Genomic DNA, 15865 nt, shown 5'->3' with positions numbered 1-15865 from the left:
ACAGATGGGTAAAATTAAGTAACAATGTTAATGCAGAATTTAAAGAAAGCATTTTCTACAAAAAAACACTGTATTCTAAGATGCTGCTGCAGTATGGTTTGCTGCAGGGATGGGACGAATATATTATTTATCTACAAGCAGTGAAATTTTCAGGTTTGTGCATTCAAACAAATACATTAAAATATATATATAGCTCATAGATGTCAACTACATAGCAAATTAACAGTCAAGTGATCAGTGATTGAATCTGTTGCAACTGTTGAGCTTTGCAATACCTATTCAAACTGCTTACTGTAATAGATACTTTTTCAAAAGTTTAAGAGTTTGATTTTTGTTATACTCCAAGAATAGCACCTAATAACTCAGTTTTTGGAGTCAGAGAAGAACTGAACTATTAGATTCGTCCCTTCCCTTGCTTGCTGCACACAGGAACAACAGAAGCAAATTTAGAAGAAATATAAAAGCAGTAAAGCAGTACCTGACCAGAAAGGAGTGGAGGAAGGGGGAACAAAGCTGTAGTCTGGAGGAGTTACAAAAGAAAACCCACAGAACAAAGAAGGGGCTTAGAGAAAGAAAGAGAAAAAGAGAAAAGCAAAAGAACATTGAAATATTGGCACAAGATTTGAATAATAGTTTTTTAACTATGTAATTCATTGATAATAAGGAAACCAAGGTTCCCTACTAAGGATGTCTGGAAGGAAATTGACTATAATAACTAGAAAATTTGGATCTATGATTTAATATTTAACAATTGCATTTTTCAAAGAGTAAATAAAGTATAAAGAAGACACCCGCTCAGGGTTTCAGAGAAGCAAATTAAAACTGCAGATTCTTGCAAATATTTTCAGATATATCAGAATATTTTTTTTCTTCTTTAATTTTATGTGCCCCACTCCTTAACAATACAAAAGCAGGAACTCATGCATAAGTAAGAATTCCTGTTGAGCCCAGGAACACTAGTCACATGCCCTTAATTAGGAATATAGTCTAAGTACCAGTTGAACTGGGGTCTCATAATATGCATGGGACAAAGTATGCATTTTGCCCTGATAATGATTAACATCAATAGGAATTCCATGGCTAAAGTACATGCTCCTCTAAGGCCCAAACACTATTGCTGCTCTTTGCAGTTTTCCCTTACTTGAGGGAAAACCCTTGACCGAGCAGAAAAAGCATAAGTTTGGCCTAGGCAGAACCAGCACATCATCCTCGTCCCCATAACAGCTTCCTCAGGTGAAAGGTTAGAGGTGCATTTGCTCTATTGCCAACAAACCTAGGGTCAACATATTTTTAAAGACAAAATTAAATGAAATGAACTAAAATCTCTTCAAATAGAACTACAGTTTGTTGGCATGTTCTCACAGTCTCATTGAAGAGGCAATGAAAATACATAGTGTACAAAGTTGGGATCTTTCCTCCCAGCTGTGATTTGGAAAGGGAAGTCCATCCTCAGCTGGATAAATGATAATGTAGCCTCTAAATTATGCCTAAATAGTATCTATAATTATCGATCAAGAGTGTTCCTTAAAAATTTAGCAAGGTTACATTCATCACATAAAGCTGCTTCCCTGAATTTAATCTTGTGACTACACATGAAACACAGTAATTTTGCTTCAAAATAGTTATTGGCAGGAATGACAACTAGAACTATTTTATGCAAGGAATTAACAAAGAACCCATGGTAGAAGTAATGATACAGTTTTGTGCATCTTACCTGGATGAGAATAGATACCTTTGTGACAATGAATAAAATAAACATGACTAATACTGTATTTTAACGTTCACAAGCTATGGGTTATTTGTGGGGGGAAAAAAAAGAAACCCCACACCACAAACCAACAGCAGTTTAGGTTAGTATCTCAAAGTAATACAAAAGAAACATACTCCACGGCCTCTTGTGCACTAGAAACTCCCTTCTGATCCCTCACAGTCCTGACCCTTTTTCCACCCCTAATACTAAACGGATTATCTGAGAATTACCTGAGGAACTCGTTTACACTGCAGCTAGTAACCCCAGGTGACAGCTTGGTGCAGAAATATGTTACACAAACCGTAAGGGCAACTGGACTGAAGTAGCGTGCCCATTCTTAGAGACAAATAAATAACTGCCTTTATTTCTACAGAAGTACACGCAAGATAGTGTGCAAATTAGCGTGAAGAAATAAAGACAGGTTAGGTGCTTTACAGGGGTTGGCTGGTCCTTTCTTGTCCATATGTTATCTTAATTTTTGAGAATTTTTCTGTCAGATATAATTAGAGGTTTGGTTTTACATGTGAAATTCTGGACAACTAAACTTATGTGGGCAATGAAATCCTATTAGATTTCTACAGATAACTGGTCTATTTTTAAAAATCATTGATAAGGGTTTTGGTGTTGGCTTTTAAGGAAAAAGGCTGGGTTCTTTTGTTTCCCTGAGGGTTGGGGTAAGCTTGTTTTATTTTACCTTGTTAACAGGTATTTTTACACAGTTAATGCATTAAGTAGTAGAATGACATAATATAACTAGTTAATGTACCTCCCTGCTAGTCTACAGGTGATGAAAAACAGTCACTTGAATGGTATTTAGCTTTGTAATTTAGATTACATTACAATCTAAATTTCATAAAGACTCAGATTTTTCAATATGATTGTACTCTGCATCAGCAGATTGGAATAAAGTGCCAAAAACTATTCTGTAGAAGAATGTCAACTTTTCTTCCTTTTTTGCCTTTATTTCATTAAATGGTCGATCATGCCTCTAATCTAATGTAAGAATTAGTATTTTTCTGTGCAGTAAAACAAAATTTAATCATGCTATGTCTAGAAAAGCCTAGGACTGAAAAATTAAGAAGAAAGAATATATTATTTCCCCAAAAATCTTCCTAATTAACTCGGATTTCTATATTGAGAAAAGTAAATGTCTGACAGCTTTTACAATCACATTAAAAGTGTACAATAAATATCAGAACAGACTGGGTGACTTCTGCAAGACCAGGAGACTAAAAAGCAAAGTTCTAATTAGAAGTGGGAAGCTAAATTAATTATCTCCATAAAACGAAGATTTTTGTTCTAAAAAATTTAGTAGATGTCATATACAGATAATCAATTTCCCTAAAAATTTAAGAAGTTACAAGGTGATTTATTCTGATTCATATCAGAAAAAACAAGTAAACTGAAATGCCACTTGATTTTCTTTCCTTCAACAGGTAAAAGAAAACATGATAATTACAAAGAATTAATAGAAACCTTTCCACATTGTTCTAGAAAGTGAAGTTAATTTGGTATTGCCATTCAATTTCACAGCAGCTCAAGGACTTCGGCAGCAGAAAATAAAACAACTCTGTCACTCTACAGAAGTTCAACTCGTTTTTTAGAAATACTTTTCACACTTATATACGCTAAAGACCAGCTGTTTTGAATAAGAAGCTGATGTCTTTTCAAAAGATGGCCTCACTAAAAAATCCAGAACAGTCATGTGAATAGTATAGTGCAAAATACTGAGTTGAAACCCAAAACCTCCTTAAAATCGACTTCAAACTGTCAAAGTCCATTGCATTCACAAGTTTCAGCCCAGTGCTTGTTAAAAATATAGTGAATGTGACACTGTGTAGTAGCACAACTAAAAAACCAAAACAACCCAAAACAAAAAAACAAACTCAAAAACCATGGGAAAGTGCCCTTCTCTCCCTTCAGCTGACGACTCTGGCTTCCTTTCAACAACTGTTTTCCTTGCACTCAGATTAAGCGGAAGAGGTCAAAACCACAGCTGTGTGGCAGTTCTCACTGAGGGCTGTGAAGCAAACTCAACGTCCAACCGCTGCCCCATGACTTGTTTGCTTCCTCTACTAAACAAAACTGCAGCCTAAAGTTTACCAACTTCTTTCCAAATTCAGCCCAGCAGGGTTCATGCAGCCTAGATATATAGTTATTTTAACATCAGCTTGGTAAAAACTAACAGGGTAGCTTTAAAACTGAACACCGTGACTCACAGATGGGCCGTTAATCATGGAAATTTTGCTTAAACAAAAACACCCCACACTCATGGGGACATGTTAACACTTTAAAAGAAAACTGTCAAATCCATTAAATGAAAGCATCATCCAGAGTCAATCTAGGTAGGCTAGCAGAATTGTGGAAATCTGTTAAGACTTTATATGAGGAGTCTGAGAACTGAGAGGGTTTTTTGATCAGTTTGGCCCAAGACAAAACCTGCCAGTTCCCACCAGCATAGTTTGTAACATTAAATGGCTGACATTTACTGTAGTGGAGGTGCACATTCTCATCCCTTTGACTAAAGTGAGAACATCCCACACTCATTTTTCTTGCTCTTCCATATACTGCCTAAAAAGATCTTGTTAAAGGAGATCTTTTCTTTTGTATGGGGACTGAAGGTAATGAGGATGTACCGTTAGCCTTGTGCCCTGTAAAGCATGAAATGATTGAGCTAATGTTCTTGCAGACGAGTAAGACGGTGGACAGAGAGATACACTCTAACTGGTCTAAGGAAAGAAAACAAATGGATTCTGCTCACAATCAGGAATAACCAAAACAGATGCAAAGTAAATTAAGCAAGGCACGTCCTCTCAACAATCAAAGCCTCGATGCTGTGAGGAGGCAAGGGATGAGGAAAGCATGAAACACGACAAGCAGAAGAGAGAAACAAAGGGAGTTTGCAAGCTAAAGGGAGAAGAAAGGAGAGGACAGATAAATTCACCAAGAACAGAGATGTACTGCGATACAGCACAGCAGGGAAACAACTGACAGAAGCCCTGGGAAGCAGTGCAAGAAAGCAGAAATAGAAGGAATAAAGAGGAATTGGGAGATAGAGTAAATGAAATGCACAGAAATACACTGGTTTCTTACAATCATCTGTCCTAAATTATCTCCACTTTAGTTAGGAGTGGGAGAAAGTCTCCGAAGTTATAGAAACATTATGGAACAGAAGCAAGCAAGTAAAGAAAAGCTCACAAACACAGCAAACGAAAGTAACACAGCTAGCATCATCATCACAAAGACTAGACTGGCCTCTATGGTCTTTCACAGCAATCTTCACATTGTTAAAATCCTCATTAATTTTTATTTTCCTCTTATTATCTGTTGCAGTACAAAGATACAGCCATTCTCTGCAGAACTGCAAATCTAATATTTGGTCTTTGACTGAAACATTATATACTTTCCAGAGGCCAGCCATGTGGTAGTTTTTATCATTAACACTGAACTTGTACGTGTCCTAATAATCATGCTAACTTCCACTTAAGTTCTAATAGGATAAACAAAGGATACCACATGCATTGTAAATCTTCTCAGTTCATTGCTAAACTTCAAAACTTTTTAACTGCTATTTACATTGTACAGTAGTTCATCAACTTTCATAAGCTTAGAGACCTGTAATAAACATTTAAGAAAAGGCAGGCATAAAAATAATTATGATACAGTAAATCTAATGGGTTTTTTGAGAAATTTACGTGGTATTACTGAGATGCTAAGCTACAAGACTGATTTATTTAAATCCCTTTTTAAGGATTAGAAATCGTCACAGATATTAACACTTGTAGCTGCGTGTATGCAAATGTCTGAAAAAACTAGACAGGATGCAGTTTAATCTCTCACCAGCATGCCTAATAGATCTTTGAATATCAGGGAGATTTTAAGTTTGGCAGCAAGACAAACTTGTTAGACATGTTTATAAACCTCCTGGCAGATCTCAATCTGCTTAGCTTCAAAAAATCCTACCTAAAAGCATTACCATGTTAATTGGTTGTATGTCAAAAATGGAAAATGAAGATGTTCAAAGTACCCTGTCCTTTTAATATTTATCTAACAGAAAATAATATACAAACATTTAAAATACTCACAGTTGCCACCTGTTCTGTTACTCCTTTGTCCCACTGAGTTTTCAGATTCTTTATATGGAAATTGAAGAGTAGTATCCAAACTTCGAAAGCCTTCTTTGAGAGAGTGGTGCTTATAGTATTCTATGAGTTCCTTTCAGAAAGGAAAAATACTGTGTCATTGGTATTGAAATTATATCCTTTTCAACATTCTGGTGTACAGTCAATGACTATTTTATCATACAAGTAACGTTATTTTGTAATACAGCATCCCACAGTACATGTTTATTTTTTTAAAATCAGGTATCCTAAATATTGACTGCTTTTACATTGCTGCTTAATTGGGTTTTGGGTTTGGGTCGTCTTGTTGGGTTTTTTTTTTGGGGGGGGGGGGGGGGGTTCGTTGGTTGGTTTTGTTTTGGTTTGTTGTTTTTTTTTTTAAAAAAAAAAAAAAGTAAAACCTTATTGTCTGAGTCAACACTTACTGCTCCAGGCTGAGCATGTATTTGCTTTTCTGAGACCAGGCAGAAGGCAAGGTCAGCTGCTTGTTGAGTATATAATGGTAATTGTCTTTGTTTTCCCAAATTTCTTTTGCAATGATAAGTGATGTTTATCCACAAACACTTTGTAAGTACACAGATCCGAAACAAAGCGTAAGACTTGTGTATAAGCATGTAAGTCAACAGCAACTTAATGAGCAGACACACAGACCATGTAAAACTTTCAAGGCTCTGCCATTAAAATTGGTGGGGGGATATGGGTGGTGGTAGCTGCTCGTTGGTCGGGTGTTTTTCCAGACAGTGCACGCTGACTGAAAAATCCAGCATTTCACATTCTCCTTGGGCCCAATCCAAGAATTTGTCTTTCTGTGTGTATACATATAAACATACCTATGCACACACATATACACACAGAGAGATAAATTTTTTATATATGCACAAAATCTTACGTATACGTACACACACGTATATATGAAAATATAAAAACTGGCTCAAATGGTTTATGTAACCAAGATAAGTTACTTTAGTTTCTATTCTAAAGAAGGCAACACCCATGAAAATACTGACAGCTGGTGTTACTCTTTTGTGATCTTCACCCTCTGCCATTGCCTCTTACATTTGAATTAGCCCTAATAATGTAAATATCACACAGTTTGTACACAGAGCCTAGAATAATATTAGAAGTGACCAGACAATTCAAAGCAAATGTGTTTCATTTGATTAATGATACTTCGACTGAGGGCTTTTACTCTTCAGAAATGCAAGTACAACGCAACTTATTTACTGTAAACCCTTCACTCCTACCAATAACTCAGTCATTCCATTCTACTTACTTAAACTTAGAATTTCAAAATCAAAGTTGACCAAGCCAAGCTTAGGTCAAAATAAGGAGATAGTACTGTGTTCAATCATTTCCTTCTAGTTAAAAAAAAAAATAAATAAAATAAAATAAATTTACTATTAGCCTACAACAGTGATATACTGATTCTAGCCAAACAAAATTACTCTCAAATTATTTAGTTCAAGATCTTGTGCATAAACCATAAGTTCTTGATAACAGTCTCAAGATTATCTTCTGAACTCTGGAGCACTTCACTCCCCACACTGCAAGCTGTTGCATGTCTCTGAAACTGCTTCTAAGGCAGAGTCCAAAGCTAAGTAAAATTTACACCTGCTTTTAACAGTTCATAATCACAGACCTGCCAGGCACTTCAAGCAAGCAGAAAGGCCAGGAGACTAAGAACTGTTTGGGCTTTGTTGTCTGACATCAGCACAGCACGCAAGCTACAATGTCAGCAACCAAATTTTCTGTCACATATCATCACTGAGTACCCAGACATTCAAATTACCAAGGCAACAGAGAGGGTGATTTGTAAGTAAGCAGCATCCAAAGTAGGATTTCTGGATAAATGGAAAAATAATTAGTATGAAACTTCTGTTACTTTTTTGCACCATATAAGACTGTAAGAATTTACTGTTCAGTAAAGACAGTAAGAATTTCAGCTGGACAGATTTTATTTGTTGACAAAATAAGTAAAATGGTTCCAAACTGAAGAAAAAACTACTTTGGGTCTCAAAGATTCAGTTGCTTTTAAAAGCTTAGGTTTTAATACCATTCTTCCATGAAAACAGTCGACAAACAACTGGCCTCTAAAGCATTCCTTGCACAAATCACAGTAGCAGGCTCACAAACAGCTAACTAACGTATGCAGCCACTGCCAGCGCAGATGAGGCTCCTCAAGAGTCTGTCACATTACCACGATACGTATCGGCAGCTGAGCTGACCTTTCACTGCACCTCGGCCTGCTTTACACATTCAGCACATTTTAATTACTCTTGTGAAAGTTTTCAAATGTACTACGAAAACTATGTATAAGAGCTGTTCCATTTCTGTTACATCCAGCGTAGCAGAGAACACTGTGTCACTGCAGATCACTACTACAGATTTCCATGGCTGCTGGCTTTGTCTCAATTCTGCTCTCAGTTCTACTCAGAATACTTTCGTTCCTCTTCTTCCAGATGCTTACATCTTTTCTTTTCTCCCAGAGCAAAGCAGTTGTTCCACAGCACTATGCAAACAGTACTTACACTACTAGCCCTTGTCTATTTAACTCTCAAGAGCAGACTTCGTAATATGCTAAAACCGAGTTATGAAATTACTTTTTCCTAATTAAATATGAGCAAGGCTAAATTGGTAGCGATGAGGCCTTTACACTAGAAATTTCTTTTGTCCTCTCAATTCTTTGATACAATGCATATTCTTTTTTATCCAAGTTTGTTCCCTGTGCCTAAACCTCTGATCATTCAGCTCTATTTTGAAACCTGCATCAGTGCATTAAACTGCATCATTGCCATCAGAAGAAATCTGGCAGCATACGACTCAAGCTCACATGCTTTGTCAAGATCCTCAGAGCCCTTGTATGTCCTCATCAGTTCCCAGTGAATCATTTGTAGTGTCTGCAGACTAAGTAGCCACCTCCTTCAGGGATCTGAGGAACACCATGATTTCTGTTGCTACCAATGGTAAGATCTCAGGGTCCCCAGCCCTAACACTAAACACTTCACTGGTTTTTAAGTGTCAAATGAAGACAGAGCGTGGAAATAGCTTGGTGCATTCTTCATCAGGAACTTGATGTTCTTCCCATTCTAGTGAGCACTTATTTCAAATAGGGTCAAGCAAAGCATAGATTTCTGCTTGATTTTTTACACTTCCAGGATGCTCTTGCTTTACAGAGTATCAGTGGTTAAATTAAAATAATTTCTAAAGCTTCCTCATTTTAAAGCTTCTCTCCCTACCCTTGTTTTGCATTGTCCTTCATTTTTATTCATCATTTTAGAGAACTCGGGCATGCACGCAGGGAGGCTGCAGCATAAGTTTTAATCCAATTGAGTGCACTAAATATAATACATTGAATGAGCTTCCTTTAACAACGCATCAGAAAATGCTTAAGCAGAAAATTTTACAAATGCACTAAGGTAATTTATTCAGACACCTTGTATTTGAATCTTGTCTGAGCAAAATGAGCTATCAAGAAATTCTGTCAAATTGAAGTTCAAAAAAGGAATTTCTTCCCAGTACAAGATGACTGTGACATAACATTGAAAACTCACTGATCTGGGCAATTATAACACCAAACTCACACTTCTGAGAATGAACTATGCCTATAGCTGGAGTGAAAGTTAATGGAGAGCTAGTGAGCGGTTTGCTGCCAGAGTTTAAGTTTGAAATAGCCACACAGTTGCTTTAATACAGACTAGTCAGTATTGACTCCAGATTACTGTTATTCCAACAAGGATTTCGGAGCTATTAGCAGTTTAGACAGCTTCACTCTCTAGCTGCACTTCTTTGCCTGGTACACCTGGATCAGGAAGACCAGCCTCTCCCACTCTGTGGGCTCTCTGATACAGCTGCACCTTATATCGTTCTCCCTCTTAACTTGCACATCAACAGGGATCATTATGTTCAGCAGTACACATGTACATGTGCTGGACAGGGAAGGAACCTTCACCTAGCTACTTTTAGGGATCATTACTATATAGAGAAAGATTTCCAAAGACATCAAATTCCCCTTTCAAAATTCAGCCTAACTCCATAGTGAGCCGATGCACAGGATTCAAATTCCTCCTCTCTTCCACATCACTGCAAGGGACACATATTTATATTTAGGACTAGACTAGTCCTAAATATAAATATATAGCTTTAAGTACATACTGCCATCACTTTGAGCATAAGCCATAAATATAAAAAAAAATCATTCTATTAGCAGGTATCTCTCACTCTCACAGCCTTCTGTAATTTCACAAACCAAAGTAGCTCTCACAGCAACAGCTACATAGAAAATCGTACATTGTTAAAAATCTAATCAATGCTTACCATTAAATTTTTAAATTTTCTGTTTTCTGCAATGTGGAAAAAGCCATCTCTTGTTAAAATCTTGATGTGTTTCACTTCATTATTGTACCTGTGGGCAATGAATACCTTATGAATATAAATGTGGTTTTAATCAGACACAATCAATAATTACCTGAGGGCATGCCCCAATAACACCACACAAATAAATTCTTAAGACAAAATGTACATCTATGCCAAAACAAAGTCGACATCTAATTAACGAAATATATTAAAGTACAGATGAAAAAGTAATCTGTATTCAGAAAAAAAGTCACAACTAACTGCTCATTCTAATTGGGAATTCCCATACATTTCTTACTTTCACATTCATGTTGATAAACAACACGAAAGCAAACAAGACCCTCACAATAATTTGAATCCATAGAATTTATGAACCCACATTTTACTGCAATGTCTGAGATGCAAAGGGCTTTGATAAGTTCTCACTGAAGTCAATGAAACATTCACTCCAGAGAAGCAGATCACATTACAGTCCAAACACTTGCTTACTCTTGCCCAGTATACTAGACCATCATTTTTGTAGACCCATTTGCTACACCAGCATTATAAAACCATTGCTACCTTCCTACTATAAATCCTGGGTATTTTTGTCAGCAACTTCAGTTTTCCTATATTGACTCAAAGGCTGTATATGATTATATAAATTGAAAAGAGTGTTTATTTCCCTTATTTATTTCAAATACTGTCTAGACATAAATGAGAACAGGAAAACTTTCTGTAGGAGACCTTATTCCACTTACTTAATACTAATTGCATATTCTCCTGACTCTTTGGTCCTGTGCCGCACCAGGTAAGTGCTATTTACTCTGTTAATAAGTTCACTCTCTGCTTGCAATCTTTCCATTGCTCCTGCAAACCTGTAACAGAGAACAATAAAAATTGCCTATGATTTTTTTCGAAGCTACAAAGAAAAGTCTATCAAATATGCAACGCTCAATATTCTGCATATGATGGCAACCTAAAAACACATCAGTTGCAACCAAATACCACTTCCAGATCTCTGAATGAAGAGTAAAGCATGAAAAAAATTCCACACTGGGGGTGGAAATTCTTAATTAGAAAAGTACTTGTGCACATGTGGAATACAATGCCTGTTAAGGAAAGTACTTGAGCTTGAGCATTAGCTGAATGACTTCTGGCTTGAATAGCTCATAAAACCAAATGTTTTGCCTGAATTATGTTGCAACAGAAACAATAAAACAGTGGTTCAGAACATTTGAACCTCCCTGAGATCTAGTGGGATTTATCTTAACAGAGTGGAGACCAGGCCACCAGTAGTATACTAGGTCAAAAAAAAAAATACCTATACAAAAATCTGGTATTTATACAAACACACTGTTTTATTTGCTTTCATAATCATTCATAACTTCTAAAGGCTAAAGTGTAATGGGTAGACTAAACATCTGCAAGGAAAAAAAAAAAAATTTCAGCCTAACAGGCCAAATTTGAAAGAGCTGATGCTAACAGTTGAAAGCTAAGACAAATAAGACACCAATTCTGCAGCCTGACTGCATAAGCAGATTTGTGCCCATACTCTGCCTTGCTGGTTCGGGTGGGACTCCATGAGAGGCTGTCAGATGACATTTATTTGCAAAACTAGAGGTTAAACTGTTAATTGAGGAACGTGACCCAGCTTCCAGGGAAATGATGCTTATCTTACCATTTTAGAAAGTAGTCTAAAGGCAGGCAACATCACAGACCACTACTACATAAAGTTTCATGCTAATACATCACTACCAATTAGAAGGGAGCTTTAAATTAAAAACCAGTTATTTTATGAAACACACCAGGGAACATGCATTTTGAAGTTTATCACAAAATACATGACTTTTTACAGCAAGTTTCAGCCTAAAGTAATTTTATAGTTAAATATTACAAATCCTTAGAAGATAAAGACTGATCCAAATGATATGCTTCCTTCTAACAAAATTATAAATAGAGCAAATGTTAGAATTTAATTTAAAATATCAACTTTAAATATTAAATATTCTATTTGGCTTGTTATGAAAAATCAATATTTGTTTAGATCTGATTCTGAATTCACTTTTGGCAATCTAGAGGAAGTCAGAACTCACATCTAAATGATACAGCATAAAACCAGTGAAAGAACACAAGTGATTCTTACTCTGTTCTCTCAGAATCACCATGTCTTTTTGAGAAGTGAGCTGAACGCCCGTAAAGAGTTCACACGCTACATAAGCCCCAGACCAGCAGTGGTTGTAGTTTTGATACATTGTCCTTTTATATCTCCACAGCCTTTTTTTTGTTTGTTTATTTTAAAAGAAATGCAGAATTATTCATGAGACAAGCTGTATTTAACATTATTCCTTCTCTTTATTCACTTAACATGTAAGGTCTACTTGCATGCTTCATATTACACTCATCTCTTATTCTATTTCAGACCTCTGGGACTAAGGCTGCACAGCTACAGACTTGTAAACAAAATGTCAAAATCATTAAGCACTTTATTACATCAGAAATGCTTTTAGGCAATGCATGGTGTTACTTTCCCAAACCATTACACAATGCCTTCTTCAGAAGCCTAGAAAGGTTAAACCAATATAAATTAAATTGTAATAAACACAGTTTTCTTTCTATGACTGCTTCTTCCAAAGGGATTCTTGTAAGACTAGACAGGGACTCACCACAGTTGTGAAGAGTAGTCTACCGGTTTGGGAACCTAGAACACAAAAAGACACATGAGAATGAAACAAACAACCAAATCAAAACCAAACAAACCAACAACAACAAAAAAAACACCCCCAAAAAAACACCACACACAAAAAAACCCACCTCCCTGTATATTTAATCACAGTATTCTGCAGTTGAAATTGAAAGAATCAGGTAATGCAAAATTTTTGTGTTAACCTGTCAAAATGCTACGGTATATTCTAGCAGTATTGCTGAGGCGGTAACAGGCAGCTTTTGAATGGAAAAAAGCAGAATAGGAAGTGATGAAGTGATTAATGAACCGGGATATTGGAAACTAGATGACAGCAGACAGTCTGTGTTGAGGGAATCTACAGAGGAATATGATATTTACAACCATTCGTGTTGGTAACTTATTATCTTGCAACCTCATCAAAAAAGCACATTACTAAATTATTGAAACAAGTAAGAATTGTTACAATTTCACCATTGTGAGGCTCTCATCTTCATGCCTAGGAGCCTCAACACTAGAGTTATATAATGCACTTACTCCAAATGTTTCACTTAAAACTGGCTACGTATATTCTTAGTTAACTTCAGAACATCTTTTTATTGAGAAAGTTCTCAAAAAACTTAGATTAGGAATTAAATTCATATCTTTCCTAAATTCTCTTTCTCCACAGAACTAAACAAAACTGCTCATGTTTTTGTGACAGGATAGGGTCTGGCTACAATTTTACTTAAAATGTAATTTCCATCCCTGCACTGTTAAGGCTCACTTCTATGAACCAAAATTTGCAAAGATCACAACGCTCTGCTTACTGCCTTTGACATAATGGTCACTAAAACTAAATACATAACCACTTACTCAAGTGCCTCTCAACCCAAAATTTTTAATGATAAAATCCTGACTTTTACAGGACAGCCCGATACTCACATTTTTTTTCTAAATAACAAAGCAGACACTAGTGCGGAACACATTAAAGTTCTGTGTGCTAAAACCAGGGTCACATGTTCAGCTTGCAGAACAGTAAGTCTATCCAGGTGTTAAAACAGTCACTAAGTTAGTCTAGTTCTTGAGAGAGAAAAAGGTAACATGCACTACTCCCAAACAGCGTAGACAAAGGGCTCTCAAACAGCAGCATCTGTAGTGCTGCATGCAAACCCCTTTGAAGGGTAGGGGGCCCAACACAGCCTGGTACTACCACTGGCAGCAGCAGCAGTTCTTCATATCCCTACAGCTACTGATGGCAAGACTCGGAAAAAAGTTAACAGATTATGAATATGCTGACAAAGAATTCCTGTGAGAAATGTTTTAGTGAAGCAACCAAATGAGACATCTCAAGGCCAACTAGGCACTTACAGAGTCTTTACATGCTGTGAGATATTTCAATAATACATTTCAGCTACAGAAGAATTGCACCTTTAATGATTTGTACTATCCCCCATAGGACTAATTAAATAACATGCATCCTATTAACAGCAGGAGAAGAAAGAATAGTTTAAAAAAATAAATATTCTTAATTTGTTAAGTAGTCCTACTATGTTGGAAAGAATATAAAAATTCAAAGACGGTTTAAGTTCACCCTCCAGAGCAGTTAAACAATAGATGAGTAGTCCTTTTCATTAATTTTGAATGTACAGATAGATAGATAAAGATAGATATAACAAGTGTTGTTCATTGTCATAAAACAGAGTAAGATCAAATGTTCTTCCAGAAGGTCCTGGCTCATACTGTGCTGTGTATTCAATGACTCTATAGAAATCAGAAAACTGGAGGAAAGCAAGGAAGAACCAGGTATTACTCATATGGTGCAGAAAATGTCTGCTGACACATACTACTTATTGCAAAGACGAAAAAATTGTTTATAGGTACATCTGTGAAAAGTCTGGTATATAGATATTCTGCAGCTCAGCAGTTTTTCATTCAATATTCATTCCTAAAGTCTTTTGATGTATGTATTTTATGCTGTTTCTGGGCATTTTTATATCAGCTGGTTGTAAAGACTGTTAGACTTAATAATAACAGTAAAAGTTATAGCATGTTTAAAACCTGATTGATGTTTCAGTATCTTTAACTGCATCATTTATCATAATAAGATGTTTATATTTCATCCTTACAAGTTAACAGTGGTGAAGCATCAATTTATCTTTTTGTTCTGAGCATGATATCAGTTGGTAACACTTCATGAATAATACTATTCATTCTGTAAAAATCTATTATTTTCAACACGCCTCTAAATAGTGTACTTTAAATTTAGCAGAAAGCTTTATCACTAGAAAGCAATCTTCACAATACCCCAGCAGCACTTTTCCTAACTTTGGACATCCTACTTCATCTGCTTTAAAGCATAGTGGTGGTTCCTGAAATGTTCCTACAGTTGCTGTCAATGATACTATGCAATGACTGACTGGGTGGCTCCAAGAACCTAACATCAATACATAGCAGGTACTGGCTGGGTCCAGGACAGTGACCCATAGCATGGGAAATCCACAACTTTTACAGTAAGGAAGGAGTGGAGGGAAGAAAGCTACGCTCACATAACATTTTCATCTTTATTCCACATCTGTTCTCTCACCCAATTGAACATACCTTGTACCTACAAATATTCTGTGCATCCCTCTTCAACTTCAAACAAAATTCTGAAAATATAGGGTATTAAAGATGTCTCAAGATACACTGATGTATTTATACTCTTTAGGATCACATGTAGATTTGTTTTAGAAACTAAGGCACAATATAAGCCTTAAAGGCCTACCAAAATGCAGCCACTAACAGCTGAATCCACCTACTACTAAACAATTTAAGTGGCATATCTCAATTGCTGTAATGAAAGCAGTTCTATTAATAAGTCAAACTGCTGTGAATCAAGTTAAAAGAAGTTAAAGCTCCCTGAAAGCAAAGTAAGGAACATGATTCATCACTGGTTTTATGAGTTCACATTAATTAATCTCAACAAAGGGACATACAGTAGTCTGATGCACAGTGTTA

General features: G+C 36.2%; 1 protein-coding gene across 2 annotated transcripts in view; it reads right to left on the bottom strand.

Moving 5' to 3' along the window:
• The window catches only part of VAV3 (vav guanine nucleotide exchange factor 3), a 175909-nt gene that overhangs the window by 10356 nt on the left and 149688 nt on the right, over positions 1–15865 (bottom strand). Inside the window, exons 22-26 of one of the 2 annotated variants that reach the window (XM_086462617.1) lie at positions 12870–12904; positions 10965–11081; positions 10186–10273; positions 5836–5965; positions 479–562 (exon numbers count right to left, since the gene is read on the bottom strand). In XM_086462617.1, the coding sequence (XP_086318743.1) occupies positions 479–562; positions 5836–5965; positions 10186–10273; positions 10965–11081; positions 12870–12904 (454 nt within the window). The remainder of the gene's footprint in view (positions 1–478; positions 563–5835; positions 5966–10185; positions 10274–10964; positions 11082–12869; positions 12905–15865) is intronic. The other variant, XM_086462618.1, reaches the window with a different exon arrangement.

Source organism: Leptosomus discolor, chromosome 3 (assembly GCF_034619465.1).
Source record: "Leptosomus discolor isolate bLepDis1 chromosome 3, bLepDis1.hap2, whole genome shotgun sequence".
Taxonomy (NCBI): Eukaryota; Metazoa; Chordata; class Aves; order Leptosomiformes; family Leptosomidae; genus Leptosomus; species Leptosomus discolor.
Note: the sequence above shows the minus strand (reverse complement) of the source record. Positions and strands in the feature narration are given on the sequence as shown.